This window comes from Heteronotia binoei, chromosome 5 (genome assembly GCF_032191835.1).
Source record: "Heteronotia binoei isolate CCM8104 ecotype False Entrance Well chromosome 5, APGP_CSIRO_Hbin_v1, whole genome shotgun sequence".
Classification (NCBI taxonomy): domain Eukaryota; kingdom Metazoa; phylum Chordata; class Lepidosauria; order Squamata; family Gekkonidae; genus Heteronotia; species Heteronotia binoei.
The window spans coordinates 84,681,733-84,708,808 of NC_083227.1; the positions used below are offsets into that span (position 1 = coordinate 84,681,733).

The 27,076-nt window shown below is 41.3% G+C and overlaps 1 protein-coding gene across 2 annotated transcripts in view; it reads right to left on the reverse strand.

Annotated features, from left to right (window-relative positions):
• Positions 1–319: 319 nt before the first annotated feature.
• Positions 320–27,076, reverse strand: part of LOC132572555 (monoacylglycerol lipase ABHD6-like) — a 51,087-nt gene continuing 24,330 nt past the window's right edge. For both annotated transcript variants that reach the window (XM_060239720.1, XM_060239721.1), the window contains exons 2-9: positions 22,491–22,636; positions 14,843–14,999; positions 13,874–13,987; positions 11,781–11,913; positions 10,467–10,624; positions 9,055–9,109; positions 7,551–7,651; positions 320–3,201 (exon numbers count right to left, since the gene is read on the reverse strand). In XM_060239720.1, coding sequence (XP_060095703.1) covers positions 3,025–3,201; positions 7,551–7,651; positions 9,055–9,109; positions 10,467–10,624; positions 11,781–11,913; positions 13,874–13,987; positions 14,843–14,999; positions 22,491–22,609 — 1,014 coding nt within the window. In that variant the 5' untranslated portion in view covers positions 22,610–22,636 and the 3' untranslated portion in view covers positions 320–3,024. The remainder of the gene's footprint in view (positions 3,202–7,550; positions 7,652–9,054; positions 9,110–10,466; positions 10,625–11,780; positions 11,914–13,873; positions 13,988–14,842; positions 15,000–22,490; positions 22,637–27,076) is intronic.

Consider the following 27,076-nt stretch of genomic DNA (forward strand, 5'->3'; position numbering starts at 1 on the left):
GAAAATGAGGTTAACTGAACAAGAGAAGGGAGGGGGGAAGAGGGAAAGATGCATACAATACACAGTCAAAGATCAGATAACATACATTTTAAAAGGTGGGCACTTGTGAGGAACTGTAAGAGGAAGAAACAACTTGGAAATTCCTTCAACATTGAAAATCCGCATTCTATAAATCTCTAATTCTCAAGGGCTTGAGCTAACTGGCATTTCTCTTCTCCATCCTCACTTTTTTTCTTATTTTGCCAACTCTCAACTGCCTTTTCAAAACTAGACAGAGTTCTCAGACCATATTTTTTCAAAAAAACCCCAAAAACTAGAATTTTCTTTCAATTACATTTTAATCAAATCCTTTTGCATATGACAGATCACTAAAATCTGAACACCATGAGAAAACATGTAGCTCTTTACTTTCTCTGTCTCTTCCAGTTTTATATGCATTAAGATAACCAGCCTTTTTGTATGTTCCTACACCTGTAGCAGAAACAATGATCAAATAAAGAGCAGTTTCCTGATCTTCTCAAATTAAAGATGGACACATATTTTAATAAATAATAACAATTCTAAACATGGGGACTTTATGTACCACATTAAAAGTCATATGGCAGCCATAAATTCAAAGAAATGTACAGTAAAACCATGCAGATTATAATATAATGAGACTTCAGAATCCAAATGCAAAACCTATAACTAGATGTATAGTGACATAGTGGCGTATTAGCCTATATACTCAGTGGCTCCCAGTAAAAGCAAGAACAAGAACCAAAGAAGGCATTTGCCATCAAGTGCTGCAATAAATTCTTTTGTGGTTGCAATCTTAATCCATTAATTCTCAAGTGGACCCACCAATTTACTAGGACTGTTTTGGAGTATGTGTGTAATGAGGGTTTTTTATCCTAAGTGCACATACTGAAATAAATTTGTATGAAAATTAGCAATGAAGCTTGCTGCACATTTTGTAAGAGGGGAATTAGATTTTCAAAAACCTTCCCCATATGTTAAAAAAAATCATGGTTATGCAACAAGCTTAGTTTTCTGGTTTTAATACAGACTATCATTCAGCTACAACGTGCTGCCAGATACTAGTACAAATAACCGGAAAAAGAAAAGACTACCATTTTTGGTATGCTCTGTCCCTATATACTTTTTTAAAATGCAATCTGTTGAAGCTTATACAGCATCTGATAAATAATTCACACTGTAAGAGTTTGGTAAGCAGACAAGCCTTTAGAACACTCTAATTATATTTTATTGTTACATATTTCATCCATTATTCATCCCCACTCCCAATTATTTAACCATTCACAGAATTCATAGAATTCATTACAATAACTCAGGTATTTACATCAAAACACTCAATGGACCATGTAATTAAGAAAAGAGCTGAGAAAACAGCTCACTCCCACTTGCACCTGAATTTGATCACTTGTGTGTCTACAGTAGTTATTGCTTGGATCCGATCCCACCTAGATGGAAAAAATGGCTCCAGGATTGGCTCCAAAATGGCTCCATGGTTTATTAACTGTACAGAAAGATCGCTTTACTTAGGGAACGATTTGCTAATCACATAAATACAGGTGCAGTTAGTTCACTTGACCTCAGTAGATCTAAACCAGGTTGGTGTGTGTGCACATGAATTCTATAGCAATGAATTGCCCCTTAAAAGCTTGAATTCCTAGACCAGTTATTTCCAGAGTTGTTTGGATATCACAACCACAGGCTTATAAGAACATACTTATAATGAAAGCAAAGCCAGATGATACCATTATTTCAGCATTGCTGACAATTAAGGCAGTACATACATAACAAAGGAGTCATCAAGGGACAGAAAAACTCATCCATAATAAATTAGTGTAAACAGTATAGAGCTGCACAGTCCATGAAACTTTTATTCCATTAACATCTTGTATGTCACCTTCATTCTCTGACAAAATAATAAATTAATGAGCTACAAAAACGGCACTTCTGCAAACATTTTGATCGCCAGAATCTTCTGTAAGAGCTGCTTATCATGCAAAGCCATATATACTGAGGCAGGATACCTCTGAGGCTCTCCATCTATGAAGTTTTCCTCTTTACTGTGTTTCCTATATATTTTAAATGAATGTCATTGACATCTACGTTCCAATTAGCCAGATATTATGCTAGATCACATAACAGAGCTGCATATAAACATAAGGATTGGCCAGTACATTCCATGATATAGAATTTTCTGATTTCAGGTCATATTCTAGTTTATATATTATATAAATAATTATATGACATGTACTCTATGGGTAAAGTCCAGTAGATAAGCAGGAAATACATTTTTTTCCTCAGGTAACTCAGTCTGTAGTCCTCTACACATTTTAGTTGGAAGTAAGGCCCACTGAAATCAGTGGTACTTAGTTATGAGCAAAGCTGCTTAGGATAAGGTAGGCATAATGTCACCCTAAGCAGAGTTACACCCTTCTAAGTTCATAGAAATCAATGGACATATAGGGGTACAAATTCTGTTTGGAATTGCACCATAACATTGCAAGAAGATTGGTTGAAATCAGGAAGCCACCACAAGAACTGCCCATCTTCTTCCACTCATCCAGGCTTTACAATATACCAGGTCATTGCAAAGGATGAAAATTATCAACTGTGTAAGATAAAAAAGTGGATCTGTATATCTTCAGGCTATCTAATTAACACAGAATCCAATCCCAACTTGGATATCTAGTTTTAAAATTTGTGAAAATGTTATAAAAATAAATGGGATAGTCCCAAAAGAAAAATAAATGTATAGTACCACAGATATGATAGGTCTTCTACTACTTCCCAAATATTGTGGAACTTTACTGGACTTTACCATGAGCAACCATATCCTGAACTTTATTCAGTGTCCTTTCAGTCACTGCACTGGCGGAACTACAAATTAATAGATCAAATTTTCAGATTTCTTCAGGGATTTTGGCACGGTCACCAAGTTCTGTACAAGATCCCTGAGAATTTCATCACAACCGAAACATCTAGCTTAAGGGTTCAATTGACAATGAAAGTTCAAGCCAGTTTCTTATTGTTTTCTGCATTCTGGACAGTAGCTAAGAACTCCAAGAGGAGCTTTGCTGTTTTCCTGGGCCGCTCCACGACTACAGTGTGTCCACAGTTTTCCAAAATGTGTACTTGACAGTCAGGAATTGATTTTGCTAAAATATCTGCTCCTGAAACATCCAGCACCTAGAGGCAGGGAGAAGAAAAGGATATTGCTCAAAAGAAAAATATGCCTTGTCACAAGATTAAGAAAAATGAGTCATCATAGACAAACACCCTGCACTGTCCCTTACATCAGTGGCATTCAGCAGGAAATCATCAGGAATCAGCTTGACTTCAAGAAGCATTTAATTGCAGGCTGGAACTGCAATAGATTTTAACACTGAGGTTGGAGATTAAGAGTTCACCATACTGGGAGGGAGGAAACAGTTCAGCCCCACAGGCCACATGGATTCTAATAAACTAACAATCCAATAATAAATAATCCTGCCTATAGAATCTCTTTGAATCCAGAACACACCCTTAGATTTTAAAAGGGGCGATCCAGAAACAGACACCCTGCAAGAGTAAGAGGAAAGTGGGATGACAGCAAGAAGTTTACGTCTTCTCACATTGGATTCACAAAGCAACATTAATCTCACTAGTCCTGAAGACTGATACGGCACAGGAGAAGCTAAATGGCTGCCAGAACATGAACAGCCCAACCAATGCTGAAATGGCTAAAGACGACAGTACATATAATTATGTTAGCTGAGCTATGTTAGAAGAAAAATGAGAATAAAAAGGCAAAGATGAGAAGAATGCAACCCCCCCCCCCCTATTAATTAAGTCATAAGGCCTATGGTAGGGGTGTCAGACATACAGCCCATGGGCCAAAACCGGTCCACCAAGGTCTCTAATCCGGCCTGCGGGTAGACCGCACCCCCTCCACAATCCCCCTACTCCCTCGTTAAAATTTACTGCAGATTACTGTTGGAATCGGCATCGCTATTGGCAACTCCATGTCCAATGACTGTGATCAGCTGCTGCTTCTCCCCCCTAGCCTTCCTGACTGCTAACTACTATGTGCACTGTTTACAAAGACCAAGAGGCATGATTTGTTTACAAGCATGCACTGTTTACAAAGACCCTGGGTTTGGTTTGTTTGCAAAAGTTCCAAGAGCCTCAGCGTGGTCAGCAGCTCTCCATGACTCTTTCCAGTGGCTCTGCTCCATTTCTGGGCTATGCTTTGCAACTGGGAACAAAACACAACTCCTGTGTTTTGTTTACGAACATTAGAAGAGGCACAATTGTCTGATGCTGCAGCCTCACAGGCCAGGTTAAGGGTTTTGCCATTAAAATAGGTAAAGGTAGTCCCCTGTGCAAGCACCAGTCATTTCTGACTCTGGAGTGACATCACATCACAACAGTTTCACAACAGACTTTTTACAAGGTGGTTTGCCATTGCCTTCCCCAGTCATCTACACTTTCAACCCAGCAAGCTGGGTACTCATTTTACTGACCTCGGAAGGATAGAAGGCTGAGTCAACCTTGAGCCAGCTACCTGAACCCAACTTCTGCTGGAATCAGTCGTGAACAGAGCTTAGGACTGCAGCTTTACCACTCTGTGCCATGGAACTCTTTTTTTGCCGTTATAGCGTAGTAAAACTGTGTTTTGGGTGCTTTGGCTGGTAGCCTAGAAATTACAGTCAGTATGAGTTGCTAGCAAAAACACCCAATATTACCCTCTTTGAATAAAGTAATGCTGCTGTTGTTATTGTAGTAAAGCTGATTATATGTTGGAGTATTATGGATGCTTTGCCTGGTAAAAATTTGGAAATGTAAAGTACTAACTGCTAGCAAAAAAACCCCCTCTTTGAATATGGTAATTATGTTGTTATTATATTGTAGTGAAGCTGCATTATATTTTGGAGTGTTATGGGTGCTTTGGCTAGGGTTGTGAACCTCCAGATGGTAGCTGGAGATTTTCTGAAGATCAAGCTTCAGAGATCAGTTCCCTGTACTGAAAGATAAATTTTCTGAAGTTGGCATTAGCAAATTTTACCAGTTTCTAGGGGCTAATTACCCCCAAGTTAAATCTTTTGCTTCTAAAATTCTGTCTATGTTTTGGGACAACTATGTCTGTGAGCAGCGTTTTTCTGTAATGGACATCAATAAATCAAAAGTAAATTTGCAGTTTGCAGATGAACGCATCTGAACAGCATACTCAAGATTGCTACAGCACAGACATTGTCGCAAGATTTTGATGCAATCATTCAGAGCAAGAGGCACAATACAATGAATAAACAATACAATGCAAGATGTTTGCTAATTATTGTTAGGTTTTAAGTCCGTTTATGTTTTAAATAAAAAATGTCTTTAATTGTGTTTGTCTGTGTCCTTTCTAAAGTGTATATTTCTGGTACCTGGGATTACATGACATGACCTGGTCCCACAAAGTCCCATTTATGTTAGATCCGGCCCCAACATGGAAATGCTGTCTGCACAGGAAATTTCTCATGTTTCAAGCTGCCTTAAAGAGCCATCAGACAAAATATCTCATTGTGCAGAACCTATTAAGAACAACCACAGCAATATTTGAGACCAACCAGGAGACTGGCTTCAGACTGAAAACAGGTGTGATACCAGAAAAGGGAAGCCAATGGAGGCCCTTTGCAGCACCTGGATCACCTAGTGCATACCACTTCCCCTAGAGGACAGTTTCACAGGGTGGCCACCTTAGTCTGCAGTAGAACAGCTAGATTTAAGTCCAGTAACACCTTAGAAAATGACAAGATTTTCAGGTTAGAAGCTCTCTGGCAAACTGTCTGATGAAGAGAGCTCTGATTCTCAAAAGCCTATACCCGAAAAATCTTGCTGATATCTAAGGGGCTACTGGACTCAAATCTAACTTCCCTAGAGCTACCCCATCCCTCATCCACTTCCGCTTTGTTTTCAATCCAGTTTTGTCCTCATATTTTTCCTACTCCCTCACATATAATCAGCCCTCCTACTCTCATGGCTGATTGCTTCACATTACCTTGGTTTCCTTCTTGCTGCAGCATTTTTCTGCCTCTGCCCTGCCCAGCACTGCCAACAACTCCTGGAACCAAGTCAGTCCTTTTGGTTGTCATGACAACATCTTTCTCCCTAACTAAAGCTTTGGTGCTAATGCTACCATGGAACTCTGGGTGAATTAGTATTCACCCCCAACCCTCTTATTCCCAATCTCCCATGCAACATCCATTTGCCTTGTTACAGCAATTCTGCACATATATGCTCCTCCACCCAAAGGACAGCCAGACTATCTTCTGTGGGTTGAACAGTTCTGTACAGATCAGTTGTCTCCATTCAAATGGACAGGGCAGCCCTCAAGTACATTCAAGAGCTTGATGTGTGCACTGGAATCCACTTGGGGTCTCTGAAACAGGACAAATCATTCTCCTGGCATTTGTAGCCAAGCAGGCCAGTTCAGTCTATGCTTCAGAGACCCTTCCCCCACCACCTCCCTCTACTTCCACTGCCACCACTAAGAGCCTCTCTTTAAACTGCATCTTTAAATTGAGGGCTGGGGTGAATACTAATAACTATATGCAGTTCTCAGCTTTATTCAAGCTTAATGCAAAGTCCCAGCCTACAGACAAATCATTTTCTGCACAATTCTCTGGGATGTGGTGGATAATAGAGGTGAGAGGTTAACAAGAAACAATTTACTCTGAAGGAAAACTCAAAGAATTTGAAACATATTACAGTTGAAGACTGTTTCACCAAAACAAGCCAGGGGGTTGGTTCAGAAGTTAACACACAAATTTCTACGACCCACACCTCTCAGCCATCTAAGTTAACTATATCTTGATATTCTTAACATTTTTGTCCAATACCAGGACTTTTAATCACCATAATAAATACTGACAGCAGTGTGGGGGGGGGGCTTGTAAGTCCTGAAGGAGGAATTGGTAGAAATGGGTGGTACCTTATATATGAGTACTGGCATTTATCTTAACATTGCCCCCCCCCAAAAAAAGCACTGTCCAAGACTCACATACAAAGATTTCTCCACCCTATTTTCTTCACCAAACCTGTACTCTAATTGTCATTTCTCCAACTGAATTTCTTAACAGCCATAATAAATAAACACAATCATGGTGTAGCCGAGAGGCTCCTCATAGCTAATTCCAGTCTCCTTCCCTTCCCTCCCCTCCCCCCTACGATGAAATGTCAGAACACAATGGGTTCTACCAGATACAGTATTTTTATAGTTGGCTGGCAGTATATATCTAATCCTCTTGTGTCTCCAAAAACCCTATCCAAACTTCTTTTGTGTTATGCACTGCACAAACCCCCTTTTTGAGTCCAGTAGCCCCTAGATTATAAAGTAATATGTACCTGGACAAAGGGGCTGGGCTCTGGGCCCACAAATGCAGCAATACATTTTTCCATCTTTAAGGCACTGTCATTTTCATTCTAGCTCTCCTCATTTGTTATTCTTCTGTACTCACTTATCTTTCATTCGCACTACAGAGGAACAAGCATGAAAAGCAAATTGCCTGATGTACCTGATCTTGCTTTCCCCAGATGATCTGTGTTGGGGCTTTGATCTTGTTCATGTTTTCATAAAGAGAGTTTCTTGACTTTTCATCTGCAATCTCTAAAAATACTTTTCAGAAGAGAGAAAGAAGAGGAAAAAAATTAGTCTAGCACAAGTGGGATTTGATTGTGACCCAAATCTTTTATACTGAATTCATTTTTGTCAATGAAAGGACATAACAAGATACAGAAAAAATGTCCAGAGTACAAGAAACAGAAAGCCAGTCAGCATGGCCAGAGAATGTCTCTGTGTTAGGATCCCTTCAGATGTGGCGCTTGACCACGAGGCTGCCACCAAACCCATCAGCCCTGTGTTATCTTCTCTTCCCCATGTACAGCTTAGGTAGATTTATTTATGCTGTAACATAATCATAATGCTTAACACAGATAGAGGGAGTGGTTCATCCTCTTCTTCCTTTGTCAGGTAGGCAGAGGGAAGGCAGCAGTGGGTGCTGCTGCTGGCCACAGATCATTCACCTGCCCAGGTGAGCTGCAATAGCTAATAGGAGACAAAGAAACAGCTGAAATCACTCAAAGGGGTGGTTGGATGAGTGAATGGTGATTAATGCACATAGAGGCAGCAGCTACTTGTTTGGCTGGGGGTGTGAGCAAGAAGTAATGGGACTCAGGACCAGCAGCCAGTTGCTCTATCTGCCCACAGTGGTGCTGGGGAGGGGAGAGGAGGGGACCAGTCTAGTAGGACAGCATCATCCTGAAGGCCCCAACACCTGGAGATGGCTTTCTAGTAGCTATGCATAACCTTCAAGCAATGTGTTTCAGAGCATTAGATCCCAACAGGAAAACAGATGATGATCATGGCTTCAATCCCTTGCTTTGTGATCTGCCCAGAGGTATATGGCAAGTCAGGGTGAGTTTTGGACAACAGAAATTGAATTGTGCATTTATTTTAAAAATGAAGACAGAAGGAAATTTGTTTTTAATGATAGAAGTGAATGGGAAAAAATTAAAACAAATCTCATTCATTTTGTTTTCCCATTGTTGCACATTAGACATGCAAAGCAATGTAGTGGAGGTGTTTTGCATTGGATACACTGGCTGAAACAGAATGGAAGGGAAGGGGGGAACGAGATGCAGTGCCTGAAGGCCTTTCCTGTCTGTGAACTACCCTGCTTACTCTATGGGAAAAGAGGACACATCCTTCAAGCAGAAGAAGACAGTCTGGGTCTCTCACTGATGTCAATGGAAAGAAGATAGGATGCTTTTTAAATTGCCTGTAAAATGAGCATCTGTTTTCCTGTCTGATGCAAAAACAATTGAACCAAAAATTAAGGAAAGATCAAACAAACAGCATCTTTGAAATAAAAAGAGATGAAAATACAGAAACAAAAACAGGACAGGCCATATTCTTTTCTGTACACACAGAAATGTTGAAACATAAATTTCAGTCCCAAGAAAGAGTCATCCTAAAGTGTTCCCATTCATGGCCCAGGAAAGAAGATGTAGTGCACTCACATTTACGGTAAAATTCATTATGTGGTATGCGCACATCAACGAGTCCCTGCAAGATCTAAAAATACATAACTGTGTATTAGAAGAACAGAATATGTATGCCATATACATCTTCTGGCATTTTCCTTCACGGGAGACAGCATAGGAAACTGCTGCCTAGGTACACCAGGAAATCTATTTTGACAATCAAACACTTCTGTGCTCCATTTTCTCATATGTAATTAAAGGGTAAACTGCAGCAAAAGCTACTGCAGGACACCACAGAAATGCATCTCTCATGCTGCTTGCAGAACAAGATTTCTCAAAGAATTATTCAAATTAAGGCAGCTCTCCATCTCTGAAAAGAAAGAGACTATATGCTTGAAGGGTAAGAGGGAGAGTATCTTCCCATCGAAGAAAATGGGAATCCTTTGCCAGAAAGATTGCTTGAAAGACACTGATTATATATTCACTCATTTTGAAAATAATTCCAGCCATTTTATTTAGCCTTTGAACAAATGTCAGATTTGCACACAGAGTGAACAGTCTGAGCATTCCCAATGGAGCAAATAGCATTTCAGTTGCATTCATTTCTCCCTTTCTCTTTTTAAAAATACCTCATGCATATGGCACAGTGTGATCTCTGCTCTCTGTATGAACACCCACACAGCTGCTAAAGAGCTTTCAGGAAAGAGCTTGGGGAAAAATTAACACCAAAAAGAAGGATAGCGAGAAAGAATTTTAAGACAGACTCACAATAAATCCTGTGGAGCACTGGCCCCTCACACAGTTACTTAAGGTGGCCTGACCTCCACAAGGAGCATTTTGAGAACATTTCAGGTTGCCATGGAAGGAGGGAGGAAAGATAGTCCTGTTCTGGTGATGGAAATCCTTTCTGTCAGCAGAAATTACTCTTGGATTCAACCCATAATCATTTAAGCACTTTAGTGAGGTTTTGGTTGTTGTTGTTTTTTAAATCTAGACTTCCGTGGATTTTGAAATATCGTGTTGGAAAGGTTCAGAAACTACGAGATCTAGAAATGCATCACAGTTTCAAGTCTTACAATTTGTATACTTGCTTCATAACTGTTTCATTTTTTTTTTAAGGATAGAGGGTTCAGCAGTTTGAAGGTAGTCAAGTCATCCAAGCACTTTGAAATGCTCGTTCACAATTCCTATCACATTGGGTAGCTTGAGAATTGTTCCTCATGCCAAGGGAGAAGTCACAGAGGCACTGCATTAAAATGACATGGCTCACACGCTACCACAGAACAAGTGCACAATCTGCCACATACACATAAGTGGTATTTGTATTAGGTTAATAAACATTCACTAAAATAGCAGCAGGCCTCTGGCACAGAAGACACTTTCTGCAGTACCCTTGGTGCTAAACAGGATTGCCAAAGACAGACTGCCCTGCGATTTATGCTTCTTACCTGCTGGGGGACTTTGAAGCGAACATAAGAGCAGAGCTTTAACATGTCTGCCATTTCCTCAGGGGTGGATGGAATTAATGGAATCCTGTCCATGCTCTCAGACTCTTCCAGCTCCTGTAGCTGCTTAACAAATTTGCTAGCTTTGGAAGCCTGTAATCCTGAGAAACGGGACAAGCACACCTGCATGTTACAGTCCAAGAGGAACACAGAAGCTAGCTGGCTAGTCTTAACAAGAGCAGCAAGGCCATAATGAACTATTTCTTGATGCATTCAGAAAAAAGCAGCATCAGAAGCTGATGCAGCATTTGACATCCAGAATGGAATCACACGTTACATTAAATCTACCAGGACTGCAGTCTATGCCATTGTTTGGAGTATGTATTATTTGTTTATTGTACATATCAAGCTGCTCTTTAATGCACTGTGTTCTGATTTCATAATTCCATTCTCCATATTGTTTGGCAGATCATGTCTGATACTATTTTTTTTTTTGCATCACTTCTAAATGATCATGTCTGATACTTTTTTTGCACTGTTTCTTATTTTCATTATCCTAGTCCCATTGTTCTTCCTTCAGACATATTATCATGCCATTTAATTGCATTGTCCCATGTGACCCACCTTGAGCCTTAGTGAGAAAGGAGGACTATGAACAAAGAAACAGCATGTTCAATTGCCCCCCTTTCCTCCAATGTTTGCCCCCCTTTCCTCCAATGTTTGCAACAACCTATCAGTGTCCTCCTGATGTGTCAATAAGTTGTATTTTTCCACCCCACATAATGGCTGTCTTTAGTGGAGGACTGGAACACATGCTCAAGAGAATGGCGGGAGGGGGGGGGCTAGGTGGTTTTTCATCAGTACAAGGCAGATGGCTTCATGGGGGGGGGGGAACAGGTAAAACTGCCCCCACTTGGCCAATTCCAGAAGTAGCGTCCATGTTGCCTTCAGCCTCACTCTTTCAAGGTTCACTACCAGCTGCTGGAGAAAGCAGGAAAAAGCTGTTCTCACCAGTCTCTTTTGCTAGCACTGCCTTAATAGTAGGATCTTGGAAAGCTGTCCTAACAATTATGGCAAGGGATGAGGAAATTTAAATATGTGATTACAAGATTCAGCAATTAGCCACACATTAAATATATAATCTGCAGTTCTTCCTTAGGCACCTGTCTGAACCAAGGCCAAAGGGGACTGGAAACAGTTCAAGAGCTATCTGAATCCTGTTTACTTCCATAGTCTACACAAATATGGCACATAACTCCAGCATGCAGTTCATTGGGACCTGGCTCTATATTCCACTACTTCCTTGTGCTCACTCACCTGCAGGGCACACAAGGCTTAAACTGCAGATGTCTGCTGGGTACTGAGCAGCATAAACGCCTGCAACATTTCCACCCATTGAAGTGCCTACCAGATGGAAGGGTTTTCTGTTCAGATTGATACATTCAACAAACTGGAGGGGGGGGAACCAAAAGGGCAACAATGCATTAGTACATTACAGGAAGCAATTTTATAGAACTGGGACCAATCAGAGTGATGCATTTAAAAATAAATACGAAAAGCAAATAATGTCTCTTGAGAGTCAGTGCCACAACATATGCATAGGAACAAAGCTAGAGTAAGTTAGTTTACTGTCAGAGCCCTGAGTGGATCCCTTTGTTATTCTCAAGAAATAAGTACTGTTACATGTGAAAGATTTTTGACCCAACTGTGCCAGGGAGAACAAGAAAGCCCCACAAACAGTACAGATTTTACAAGTTTCACACACCAACAAAATACCTTTTTCTTGATCTAGAAAAGATTAGGGTCATGTACTTTCTGTTGGGCAATGCCAATGTAGAATAGGCTTCAACCCATATAAGCTATATTGGCATCTTTAGGGTGATTTCATAAATATACAGATGAGTTCTTGATAAACAAAACCTATTGTTCTATCCTTAGCACCTTACAAGCCAAAATACTGGGGTAAGAGTTGGCTATTCATTTAGATAACTTCTTTGAGTATTTGGTTTTTACAACTACAGATGATCTTGAAACTCAGGATGTTTGTGGGGCACCCCTCCTTGACTTTGACTTCTTAGACCTTGTGATGGAATGCAGGAGAGTTTCCATCTTTGATTTTAAATCTGATAAATAAGATCACACAGCTAAGATCCCTTGATTTGGGAGTCTGGAGGTACACTTCACATGTGCCCTCCCCATTATTACAAGTAACAGTTCCTTTATGTTTCATGTAGAGAACTTTACTGAAATCCATGGAGGGAGGCGGACTGAATGAAGCTGTGTATCATATGGAACAAGAGGAAGGCAAGAATACTTTAGTGTTACTGGCTGAAAATGTGTAATATAATGTGCAAGCTCTTGACCTGAGTGAATGAAGTGTGTTTATGGGGGGCAGGTAGTCTATGCACAGTCCTGATTCACCACAACTCAGATCTGTAATCTTCAATGCTGTTCAGTTATCTCACCCACTGAGAAAACAAACACATTCTATAAACAGACATAGGAAGCATAACAAAAAGGAACTAGTGCGCTAGGAGATAGGGGAACTGTCTCAGGGATTCCAGGACACTAGCGCCGAACAGTTTTTTGTACATATAATCTGCTTATTTATGGAAATGCCCAGAGAGAAGCAACAGCAGTCTGTCAAGCAAGTCACACAGTAGAAACAGAGCCATTGGCAGAACAGAGGGCTATATCTGTACATCTCACAGTAAAAAAAAATGCCTTTAGTGCTACTCTTGCAATTCAATATATTAGAAAGGCAAGAGAAAGGAAGACTCAGATTGCATCCCCATGGAAAACAAGAACTCCTAGTCACCAAAGCATGAGCAACCCATTCATTCAAACAACCAGCTACAACTTTGTTTTTGTGGGGGTTTTGTTTTTACTCAAAGATGTACTAGGATCTTCAGAAGGCAGAACTTGAAGAATAAAAAAGATTAAGGATTTGGTGGGCAAGGGGAGAGAGATTGCAAGGGAGTCTTTGAGACTGTGATTGGCTGGCCATGGCTGCTGGTGAACACTGTAAATGAGAAGCTAACAAAGTCATCCTAAACAGAATTACACCTTTCTAAGCTCATTGACTTCAGTGGGCACAGAAGGTTGTAAATTTGCTTTGGGTGGCATTGTAAGAGATGTCAGTTCAAGCACAGGTTTGTAATTCTCCTCTGCTCTTCATTATAACATCCTTTCACACACTTTTCAATCCACTTTGCAACTGGGGTTCGCTTTGTGAAATGGCAAAATCCACTTGCAAATGATCACTAAAATGCATTAAAAGTGGATTATTCAGCATGTGTGAAAGTGCTTATAATTTAATTAAAACAAAACAAGAACCCTCGAGTGATTTATGCATACAAGAAGGTAGAACAAGAAGAATAAGTAAATGGGGTGATTACTTGAAATGTTACCTGGTGTATTCTTTTCACTTGCCCATAAATTGAGTAGTCATCTAGGGATGATCGGGTGGTGCCCTCATGGCCAGGCATATCAACACAAATCAAGTGCAAGTGCTTCGGAAGGAACTGTAGAAAACAAGTCCCAAGTAATTAGGCTGAAGGAGATACTTTACTAATGCAAAAGCAAATCGTAACAGGTTTCCAGCCATTGTTATTTTTGAACTTTGTACTGGCAACAGCTGGGTGGTTTTAATGCTGATCCAGCACAACCTGTTCCTTTCAAGGCAAAGCATACAGGAGAGCTGTTGTGTGTGAGAGAGAAGGAATAGAGGAAGGAACAAGTATCCTCAGCTTGTTTTTAGACATAAAGCAAATTCTTTGTGAACAGGTAAGCAAGCAAACACAATCCCCTTCCCAGTCTCTCATAATAATTCATTTCAAGTCTTAGAAAAGAGCAGCCCCACTGACCACAGGTGTTTTCACAAGCAGATGCAGAAGTGTGGTAGCCCAATGTTTCCAGAGCTGTCCAGGACAACTCTGTGCTATTCAGTCTGCACAGCTGTCTTTCTACATTCCATGTTAAAGTACTACAGAAGTAGGAACTATCTTATCATATGACTTTTCTTGCACTCCCACCTTGGTACTACACCACCCACTGGGCCATCTGGACTTGTCCCCAATCCCGATTTCATGGTTGACAGCACAGTTCTACTGCTCTGTAGATGGCTTCCAGGATTCACTGGTAATATATGAATGTCTGCATCACATGAATGCTTCCTGGACTAACATCAGAAGAACCAAAATCACATACACTGATCTACCTATAAATATCCATATATTACCTATGCCACAAGGATGCCAGCCACAATGGCAAGTGCACAGGAATGATTACATATGAATCAGCCCTCAAGCACAACTGCATAGGGTTCCCCCTCCCCAAGGCGGCATTTTTCTTTTGCTGCCAGAGAAACAGAAACATACCTTGACTATAGAGAGCCACATATCTTTGTGTGCCGAGAATCCATGTAACATGAGTATGGAGGGCCTGTGTCCAGGTCTCCCTCGGTAGGAATAGCAAAACTGGTAGTCGTCACAGTTGGCATATCTAACTTGCATGCCCAGTGCCCGGCGCCAATACCTGATGAAGCAAAATGACTGCAGTGTAGTGAATATAGTACAAGCTCAGAAATAGTTCTAATCCTGGTTTGTTTTGATGCCAGATCAATACAACTGCCTTCCATTTCAGTAGTCTACTTGTGCCCCATCTTCTCAACCCCACCCCCCTCCTTGCAGAGCAAACCACACTGAAAAGAGCAGAAATGCTGGGATCTGTATAATCAACCTGCTGGTTATTGTGAACCAACAAAGAAAGGTGGAAGAGACAGAGAGAGAAATTAAAATGAAAAGTTGTTTTCTGGGTAATTGTAATCTACACACCACAGTAGCACTAATGTCTGCTGTCCTCAACAATTAGCTTACCAAATTATGTACATACTGACTAAGGACCATATTCTTACTAACTGTGTTTTGAATGGGAAATTAAGGCCATGATTTATCTACAGATCTACATAATTAAACTACTCCTTGGTCTGATATATTTTGGCTGAATAGTTCTGTTATCTCTATGGTATAATAACTCTACCAATATTATTAATTTGATTTTTTTTAAAGACTCAAATTCTCAATTATGGCCTGCTGTGTTCAATTAATACTGCGAGAAGCAGATTTTTAACAATACTCTTTCTATAGTTATTTATGATAACATTAAAAACAAAATATTATTAGCTTGGGAAAGCACTGGTGTTATTATTCAGTATTTCTATAAATATGCAAAGAGTTACAAAATCCTTAAATCCCACTGGTAGATGGATCAGCATTGTTCCAGCTTCCCTGGTGAGAAGTCTGAAGGTTGTAGCCCAAAGCTACTAAGAAAAAAAATAAAAAGACTACCTTAAGGGAAATTTCAGCTCAATTTTCACAAAGCCCAATCAAACATTACCCACAAGACTGCAGTGGTCTCTGAAACATGAAATTGTTTTAAAGGCTTTTCATGGAACCCCTGCTGAAAGATGTCAAAATTAAAAGAATGTAGCATTCTGATGCATGATTGACATGTGACCTCAATTAACCCACGAGTGTGTGTGCGTGCGCACGCACACACACACACACACACACACACACACATATATATATATATATATATATATATATATATATATATATATATATATATATATATATATATATATATATATATATATATGTAAAGGTAGTCCCCTGTGCAAGCACCAGTCGTTTCTGACATGGGGTGACGTCACATCACAACGTCTTTAGGGGGTGGTTTGCCATTGCCTTTCCCAATCATCTACACTTTACTCCCAGCAAGCTGGGTACTCATTTTACTGACCTCAGAAGGATGGAAGGCTGAGTCAACCTTGAGCTGGCTACCTGAACCCAGCTTCTGCCAGGATCGAACAAAGTGGAATTTTGCCCCAAATTTGCTTTTTGGTGAAGGTGTTTCATACTGGTAATTTCAACAATGCATACAGATGGACCAACAATACAAAGAACAATGTAAACTGTCCAAAGTTGAAATGATCCTTCTCAAAGTGTTAACATTACAGATGGAAGCTGCAGCTAAACCACTTCACAGAGATTGGGGGGGGGGGGGTGGATTCTGCTTTCAAAGGCCAAGACAGACTACCACTTGCTGTCCCCCATGCCTTCACATCACAATTCTCCAAATCTGCACAGTGCATCCTAAAATCAATATACTGGGGGTGCAGGAGACAGAATTATCATAATTGCACAAGCCTCAAAAAGTTCCAAGATGCTTATAAACAAAAAATGCATGAACATTTAAAAGCCTGTTTGCAAATCAACAACAGATACTATTTCAATGAGCCAGAGCAGGTGTCCCCAATGTGATGCCCATGGGTGCCATGGTGCCCCCCAACACCTTTCTTGCCACCTACCAAGTGTTTTTAGAAGGTGGGTGGAGGCAGATGTGGCTCTTGGGCCTCCTCCATGTGTTTGCCTCCTGCAGCAGCCATTTGGGGGTTACACCCAGCATCCTGTGTCAGAATTCCAAAAGTGCCTACAAACTCAAAAAGGCTGAGGACCCCTGAGCTAGACTGACACACTTTGAATTGTCAGGAGGGGCAGAGAGTACCAGCAAAAAGATATGGAGCAGTTATTAAGCCTGCCTGTTCTGTTTGATTTCACTTGAAGGTAAAAGAGAATCTCATCCCGAGAAATCTGTCAGAAGGATAATTATCATTTTATTAGCCAGGACACTTGCTGTGCCTCCTTCCGTCTCAGAGACATTGGGAGTGGACTTCACTCTCTTTCATGGAAAATGACAGCACAAAAAGCTGTTCAAATTAAAACCCCTCTCACCCATTGCAAAAGTGAAAGGATTCATGTGTCCCAGCCTAAATATCAGTGCTGTAATCCATCCTGTTAGCCTAGTTTTAATGCCAGGAGGACGCTCTAGTTATTTTACCTGGCTTCCATAAGATCCTTAAATGGGCTGAGAGGATGACCTTGGAACTTACCTCTCATATTTCCATAAAATAAAATGAACAGGAAACACTAACTTGGGCCACTTCTGCTGAAGAAAAAAGGTGGAATCAAGAACATGTCCTCATGCAAGGTACATGCTGGGTGGATGAGTGCAAAGGAAAGTCAAGGCTTCAGAGATACATCCAGATCTTCCAGACAGTTTATTTCTGGAGATGAGTGTTGATACCCAGAACTACAGGGTACTTGGTTACTACTACCTGTAACATACATTTATGTCACATGTTTGCAGACATTCTGTCCTTTTCTACCCACTCTCTACAAAAGGAGGAAAACAATATAAAGCCTGGAATCTTTATCTTATTATCTCTCTTAATCCAGAGAGAGGTTCAAGTCATAAAGATAAGGCACAGTTATCAACAGAGTATTTTTTCCTCATTTGATATGGCATTCATATTGTCAGGAGCTGCAGTTCCAGAAAGCTGTAGCTATATTCGTTAGGCTCAGCTTGCAGGCCTAAAGCCGCTTCGGAGCCACTCAGCCTTTCCAAAGAAAGACTGACAAAGCTACAGTAAACTGCGAGAGTACAAAGGGTAACTGTCATGAGAACGCAACCCCATTAATACTCCTTCCAGTAAAATACAGCCACCAGGGACTCCTTATGCTGACCAGATTCCCCTAAACTGATATAAGAGAGATGCCAGATCACCACATAGGAAATGCCGCTATTACTATTAATATTATGGTGTCAGAGATGGGAGAAGCAATTCCTATAATCTTGTCCAGTGTCTTTTTTATTTTCTCTAGTTCATAATGGAAACATGATTCCTCCAACAGTCTCTCTCTCTCTCTCTCTCTCTCTCTCTCTCTTTACTTCTCTCCATGAATCCTTTGTTTCAGGTCTCCTCTTGTCAGATCTACAGGAGCCTATATTCCAGTCCTATTGTGACAATTACTGCTGCTTATATATTTAAAATAGCTTTTCTGTCTAATGAACCTGTCTGGCAAGCAATTTGCCCCGTCTGAGAAACAAGCCAATGGCATCTTTACTCACAGAATGCTGATCTCCCTAGTCAGACAAAGTAACCAGGGTAATACAGCATTGCCTAGCAACTAGTAACAAAGACAAGGCTCAATAATAAGATAGCACAATATTTCCTTGGCAGCATTTATATTAATGGAACAGCAACAGCACTACCTTTTACAGGAGAGACCCACTGAGGTTTTAATTCTTTCCTTTATTATTGAGCTGATATGACCAAAGGTCTTAAGCAGGCCTTTTTTATGAGCAGGAATGCACAGGAATGCAGTTCCAGCTGGCTTAGTGTCAGGGGGTGCGGCGTAATATGCAAAAAAAGTTCCTGCCAGGCTTTTTCTACAAAAAAAGTCTTGTGTGAAACAATGGTGACGTCAAGGGTGTGTGGCCTAATATGCAAATAAGTTCCTGATGGGCCCCTGGTCTTAAGCATAAAACCAATACAGCACAGCACAGCAAAACAGATAAAGTCAGCATAACATAACAGGATACAACAGAACAGACAAAAAGGTAAAATATCAAAACGATAAAATACATCTATCTCATAAAAAGTCTAAAATGTATTTAAAATATTAAATTTATAACATTTATAAAGTATAAAATATAACAGTGGATCTATACAATTACTTGCCTATGATTAGGGACTGTAAGAAGTTTCAAATATGAGGGGAGGGTCAGAAAGGGAGAAATCCTTAGTACAGAAATGAAGCATACATGCTTTGCCCAAGCTAGTGTAGTATTATGATCAAGGTCTATCACCATTGTCCTGATCGTCCTCAATGCTTCCTGATAATCCATATTAGGGATGAGCAAATGGTGGTTCATTTCATTTCATGTTTTTTGTTTCCTGAACTATTTGTGGTTCATTGGAAAGGTGTAGAATGGCCTACCAGTTGGCTAGAGATACCAAACTTGTGGCAAACTCTTCAGCAGACTCTCCTCTAACTGCTCTCCAAGTTTGGTGCAAATTGGATTTCAGGAGGCTAAGTTACAACCCCCCCAAAGCAGATGCCCCCAGAAGTATGTCAAGCTGGGGAAAGAAAGCCTGTAGGGGATTGAAATGGACTAGAAGCTACAAGGTTTTGAGAAAAATGGAGCTGCAGTTTCTACTCAGTTTCACTGGAAACTGACCAGAAGGCAGGGGGCTGGGGAAAGCAGAGCTGCAATGTCTAGTCAGTTTCACTGGAAACTGAATAGAAGCCACAGGGAGCAGGGGAAAGTGGTGCTGTGGCCTCTAGTCAGTTTCTGGAAAGTGACTAGAAGCTGTAGGGGGCTAGAGAAAGTGGAGCGGTGGTGTCTAATCAGTTTCACTGAAAACTGACCAGAAGCAAAGGATGCTGGGGAATCAAGCCAGTCTGTTTTTGTGTTTGGGAGTGGTGGGATCAGATGAACCAGTTCAGAATGAACAAATCAGCCATTTTTAGCACAAATCATGATTCATGATTAGGTTTATGCCCATCCCTAATTCATATTCCTGAGCATACTGAGGGAAAGGTCAAGAAGTTCAAGACTACTAACAACACACCTCTGTAAGCACCTCTGAAATTATCTTCCTTCAAAAAAATGCAAAAGTCCCCCCAGAGCACTGAGCAGTGAAAAAAGAACTTTCAATCTTAGATTAAAAGCAGCAATCCAAGCCCTGGACTCCAGTGAGCACTGGGGAAACTCTAAATGCAGTTCCTGCAACACAACTAGGTGCTCCTTCCATCTGGTGAAGGTACTGAAGAAGTGTATAATGCAGAGACGCAGAAACTTTCTTTTATCCAAATGCCTGGAGGATATAGTTTGTCTTGTTGCTCCATTAAACTAAGTAGAGAAGGAAAGCAGTGACATAGTTCTGGCCAGGGATGAAAAGAGTTTACCCATTTGAAGAGGAATCCTTGACTCCCCTAAGCAAACAAATAAAGTTAGAGGACTTTTTTGCTCTTAAGTATTCAAAACATTTGTCTGCTTCAGGATCATCCAACCTGATTTCCTGAGATCAATTCAGTATTAGGAATGGGTACGAACCAGAAAATTCCAGTTTGCAATGTGAAATCCAAGCCATTTCAGCAAACCCTTTCACTCCTGGGGTAACAAAAGGGATTGCTGAAATGGCTTGCATCTATTTTAGCCTAACAGCTGTTAGGGCTGAAATGAACACAAACCATTTCAGCAATCTCTTTCAATTCCCCTGCTTCCCACCACAAGCCACACAAACTTCCACCCAAAACCATGGAGAGTCATGGGAGGGTTCTGGAGACAAGCTTGCATAAACCATGCCCCAGGTGATTTTAACACTGAATTTAGGTTTGTGGGCAGGTTAGTGACCATCTGTATTCTGGATTGCATCGGCCCTCTCAAGCTTCTCCAGAAGGCAGCCCTGGCCAAGGACAGCTGAATATCTCTCAGGCCGTGGATCACCAGTAGATTTTTAGGGCCTGAGTGTAATGCTCTCTTGGGGACATATTGAGAGAGGCGGGTCCTGAGGGTCCGTAACCTGAGGGTCCCTGACTGCAAAGGGCCATAAAGGTAAAAAACAGCACTTTGAATTTGATCCACTATTCCAACGGATGCCAGCGCAGCTCACACAGCATGGGATAGATATGTGCTGTCCAAGGAGTCTCTGTCAGGACCCATGTGACTGTGTTCAGGACCAGCTGGAGCTTCCGGGTCAGCCCCAAGGGAAGGCCCACTTAGAGTGAGTTACAATAGACTATCCTGGAGGTGACCGTTGTGTGGATTACCATGACTAGGTCAGAGCAGGTAGGGTACCAGTTGCCGGCACAGTTTGCTTCCTCAGATCCATTATTTCAGGGTGGGTGTGGGTGATTATTATGGAGGTGATCATTCTCCTTCGCAATGTGTTATTTTACTCTCATCATGTTTGTTTTCATCTGGACCCTCATTTGAGTTATTGCAAGAAGAAAAAAACTCAGACCACTTAGAGGGTCACCAGAGTTAACCCCTACAACAATTAATATTATGTATTCCAGGAATTGTAGACTCCTGCTTATGGAATTTTTGAGACAGAGGGATGCTTCAGGAATGTTAGAAGTACTATATAGTATTCTGGATCTTTTCAAGCTAGTTTGTACAAAATTAACAGTAACTGGTCTGCGCAAAGAAATACCTGGTCTGATTATATGTGTAGAGAATCTACTGGAAGAATTAGTTAGATTTTAATCTAGCATTATATCACCCATTGTATATACAGTGGTTAAATCACCTAAAGCAATAAGTATAGTAGAGAGCAATGAAGGTCTGAATGCCTCCCATAGTCTACAGCATACAGTAAATAAATAATGTGCAGTGGGGCTGAATGCTCCTTCCCTCCCAACAAAGGGAGAAGGGAAATTGCATGAGTAATCCATGTATCACTGTGCCATAATTCACATCACAAATTATACTGCAGGTATGGTGGGGATGTGCAAGTGCTTACTCATCCTCATCATGAGAGAAGCTGGGATCAGAGGGCGGAGGGAGAGATCCTGGCACTTGCTGTAAGCATCAGAGCTGGAACCAGGCAGACAGGCACGGAGGAAGCACGCTGCCCCCTCCACAGCCGGCGCTCGCGAAGCGCTGGGTTTGCGGAGGGGGCGGGTGCTTCCTCCGTGCCTGTCTACCTGGCTCCAGCTCTGATGCTTAAAGCAAGCGCTGGGATCGGAGGGCAGAGGGAGCGATCCTGGCGCTTGCTGTAAGCGTCAGAGCTGGAGCCAGGCAGACAGGCACGGAGGAAGCACGCTGCCCTCTCCGCAGCCAGCGCTCGTGAAGCGCTGGGTTTGCGGTGGGGGCAGCGTGGAGCGATCCCAGCACTTGCTGGAAGAAGCTGGAGCCAGGCAGGCGCAGGGGAAGCACCGGGATCAGAGGCGGAGGCAACGGATCCCCCCCCCGAGGAAGATACCTTCGCTCCATAAGACGCACACACTTTCCCCCTCGCTTTTTGGGGGGGGGGGAGTGCGTCTTATGGTCCGAAAAATAAGGTATATCAGTCATTCAACCTGAGAATATATTTTAAGTAACATGCTGTTCTGCAGAAACAACTGAAATCAAACTTGGAATCTATCAATCCAATGAGACAAAAACACCTACCAGTAATATATTTTAATCAGTGCTGAAGGCCACAGGAGGAAGGATGCTACGAATGCCAGAATAGGGATGGCCAGAGTGCCTCCGGCTATTACGAACATGTTTAGCACATCAAGGTCCATCTTGTCTTCCTTACAGCTCTGCCTTACCTGCATGAATTAAACAACAGCTAAATGTGAACATTAAAATAATGAACAAATAAAAAGGCAAGGGTATTCTTGTTTGCAACACATTATGATCAGACCCACAAACAATGCTCCTCAACCCCCCATCTGCTCATTGAATTCTTTCCCAGGCCACTAATTTGGTTTTCCTTCAACTGAAGTAAATTTTACTCCTATGTAAGTGTGCACAGGACTACACTGCCAGACTTGCTTAGCTTCAGCAAAGATTATCTATATCATGTGTCTGCCCCCAGAAGCTGACTTGATAGAAAGCTAAAAGAGGGAGGGAGTTCCATAATCTCAGTACTCTACTACATACTGCCACTCACAGAGTCTCTGAAGCAGTGGGACAGGGACATGGAACAGGGCCTCTCCAGACAAATATCTCTATGTATGTAGACAGGCACATAGACAGCCTTTCTGGTATCTTGATCCCAAACTATTTAGTGCTTTAAAGGTCAACACCAGCTCTTTCAACTGGGGCTAGAAATAAACTGTAAATGAAATTGTTAAAAAAAAATATGCACAATATGCTCAAACCAGCCAACTCTTGTTGGCAATGTATTTTGGACTGCTGTATTTTGGACCACCTGAAACATCTGAGGATTTTCCTCATGTTAACAATAATCTAATCTGGAACATAGTGCAGTAAGTGTTGGGTGCTATTTTTCCAGGAAAGGTCAAAGTTGGTGTATAAGCTGGAAAAAAGGTACTCCTCGTCACAGTCCCTACCTCATCATCCAGAAGCAGTGCTTAGTTTAGTTTAGTATGATGCCAAAATTGTGCACCAAGAGCTTTGGATGGCCCAGGCTAGCCTGATCTTGTCAAATCTCAGCTGCTAAACAGGGTCAGCCCTAGTTAGTATTTGGATGGGGACCAATAAGGAAGTCCAGGGTCCCTAAGTAGAGGCAGGCAGTGGCAAACCACCTCTGAACATCCCATGCCTTGAAAACCCTACAACAACCATAAATTAGCTTCAGCTTCAAAGCATGTTCCACTACCTCCACTGCCATAGTTTTGGAGGTAGTGAAATCCCACCAAACACAGGCCTCGTGTCATTTCCTGGACAGTCTGTTTCAACAACCAATTGTCTTGTCTGTCTATAACTATTTAGTCAGAATTAAGTTTCCTATCCTTTCCAGTACTGCCTCTAAAAAATGATTTAGCACGAGGCAAGGGGAGCATCAAACAAATTTGCAAGGGAGATTCAAGATTTGTGGGAAGTATTAAACATCACTTCTCCTAACTCCCTGATTCTCCTCTACAAAGACCTACACATACTCATGTTATGCTGACAAGTGTGTGTTTGGGGAAATAACTTTGCCAAGATAACATATAGCTCTATACAAATCATTTGCTGGTACCCAGAACTTTTTTTGAGCAGGAACGCACAGGAATGCAGTTCCGGCTAGCATGGCACCAGAGGTGTGGCCTAATATCCAAATGAGTTCCTGCTGGGCTTTTCCCACAAAAAAGCCCTGTGTGAAACAATGGTGATGTCAGGGGCTGTGGCCTAATGTGCAAATGAGTTCCTGCTGGGCTTTTTCTACAAAAAAGCCCTGCTGGTACCACCACCGTATCCTTTTTCTACCTGGATGGGTAAGCATGATAGTTTCAAGCCATATCTGGCCATATCAAATGTACTTTCCTCCCACCCCTTGTATTAGAATATTCAGTGATCTCTGAAGATGCTTATTTACTTTAAAACTACTAGCCTGTTTCCTGGAGGCTAACAGATGGTCAATAAAAATGGATCCTCTGTGCCCTTACCATTGCTAAAAGGCTTCTATTGTGACGCTGGAGAAGTAAATACCCACTTGCCATAATCCAGTAGATTGAAGGCTTTACAATTTTATCAGCATTTGAACATATGACATGTAGGACAACAACTTCATATGGACTTATTTTTAGATATTAGGGGACAGTTTATAGATGCTTATGTGTAGACTTGGCACCATTATTTTCTATTTCTTTTCTGTCTGGGGTTGCATTTAAAAAAGAAAATAAATAATGTTTATTCCCCTGAAAAGCCAACATTCAGAATTATTTTTTAAGATCTTAAAGACAGACCTCATTTTGCTGAGATTACCCCCCTTTTCCTGAGCGTAGCCACCATAAACTGATTATCTGATGATTATCTGAAGCTTGATTATCTGATGCTTTTATTTTAATGGATTCTTTTTTTGCTTGTATCAGGCAGTCATATATAAAAGCTGGTAAACCACATATGCTACCACAGGTATGGCAAGCCATTCTTAGTCTTCGCTTTGATTGCACACTGCAATCAAGAATTCTAAGTGTGCAAAGGATAAGGCATAATGCTCAAAGCAGCTCTAATAGAATGGGAAAGTGAGATGAATAAACTGGCATTACAACAAGAACAGGATGAAGCATGGGTAGTAGTTACATAAGAACATAAGAGAAGCCATGTTGGATCAGGCCAATCGCCCATCCAGTCCAACACTCTGTATCACACAGTGGCCAATACACACACACTCACTGTGGCTAATAGCAACTGATGGACCTCTCCTCCATATTTTTATCCAATCCCCTCTTGAAGCTGGTTATGCTTGTAGCTGCCGCCACCTCCTGTGGCAGTGAATTCCACATGTTAATCACCGTTTGGGTGAAGAAGTACTTCCTTTTATCCGTTTTAACCTGACTGCTCAGCAATTTAATCATACCTTCCATCATGCTCAATATCTAGGACATTTTAGCAATAGCTGTGAACAAGTTTTCTCTGGACATCTGATGCCAGACTTGCAGATTTGCTGCCTGCTGTAGGAGTCAGCTTACTCCCACTATGCTCTGCTTTTTCATAACACATATTTTGTGATATCCTAAGTCTACAGTACTCTCTTTTATTAAAAAGAAATTAATTACCCCAGGAATTTCTCAGTGCTCAGAAGTAGAAAGTGATATAATTAATTCACACAAAATATATTTTGAAGCTGCTATGTAGATATAGCTGAAGGAAACAGTCAAATGAGAGCCATCAATAGCCCCCACTGTCCCTCTGAAAGAGATTCCCTCTGGATCCTTCTCAAACCACAAAGAACCAACCAAGGCATAATGAAAAACAAGTCATGAATCACCAATCGTTACCATAAATAGGATTATAATTAGCCACCTACATATACACCACACATTTCACCCATTCCACACCTCACATTCCTTCCTTCAATGGTATAGCTTTATTGGCCATAGCCCTAAGCCTACCCACACTAATATATTCTAACGTCTCTTTTCTCTTCTAAGTACACCCTAATTATAAACATTTTTTTATTTTAATTTTATGTTAGATTGCCAAAGGATAAGAGGGCAGCACATTTATGTACCACCCATCCTTCAAGAAGCACAAGGTCCTCCCGATTTTATGAGCCTCATGAGGCAGGTTTGGTTGAACAACAATGACTGCTCCAAGATTTCACTTCTTGTTATGTATAAAAAGGTAACGGTAGTCCCATGTACAAGCACCAGTCGTTTTCGGCTCTGGGGTGACATTGCTTTCACAACGTTTTCACGGCAGACTTTTTACAGGGTGGTTTGCCATTGCTTTCCCCAGTCATCTACACTTTCCCCACAGCAAGCTGGGTACTCATTTTACCGATCTCGGAAGGATGGAAGGCTGAGTCAACCTAGAGCCATATGGTTTGTAGCATATGATTCCTGCTGGGGACTAGAAAACAATGGACAGTAGGATCCAAATACCTGCTGCCCTACACCAATCAGACCCCTGCCTGTTTGAATGAACCAATGGCATGCTTGCACAGGAACCTAGAATTGTAAGAACTTAAGAGAAGCCATGTTGGATCAGGTCAATGGCATCCAGTCCAACACTCTGTGTCACACAGTGACCAAAAAAACAAAACAAACCTCAAGTGCCATCAAGAGGTCCACCAGTGGGGCGAAAAGCACTTCCATTATGTCCCCACCCCCCCTGCAAGCACCAGAATACAGAGCATCACTGCACCAGACAGTTCCAACGATAAGCTGTGGCTAATAGCCACTTATGGACCTCTGTTCCATATGCTTATCCATTCCCCTCTTGAAGCTGTCTATACTTGTGGCCGCCACCACCTCCTGTGGCAGTGAATTCCACATGTTAATTACCCTTTGGGTGAAGAAGTACTTCCTTTTATCCATTCTAAACCGACTGCTCAGCAATTTCATTAAATGCCCTTGAGTTCTTGTATTGTGAGAAAGGGAGAAAAGTACTTCTTTCTCTACCTTCTCCATCCCATGCATAATCTTGTAAACCTCTATCATGTCACCCCGCAGTCGACGTTTCTCCAAGCTAAAGAGCCCCAAGCATTTAACCTTTCTTAATACGGAAAGTATTCCAACCCTTTAATCATTCTAGTTGCCCTTTTCTTTACTTTTTCCAATGCTATAATATCTTTTTTGAGGCTTGGTGACCAGAAT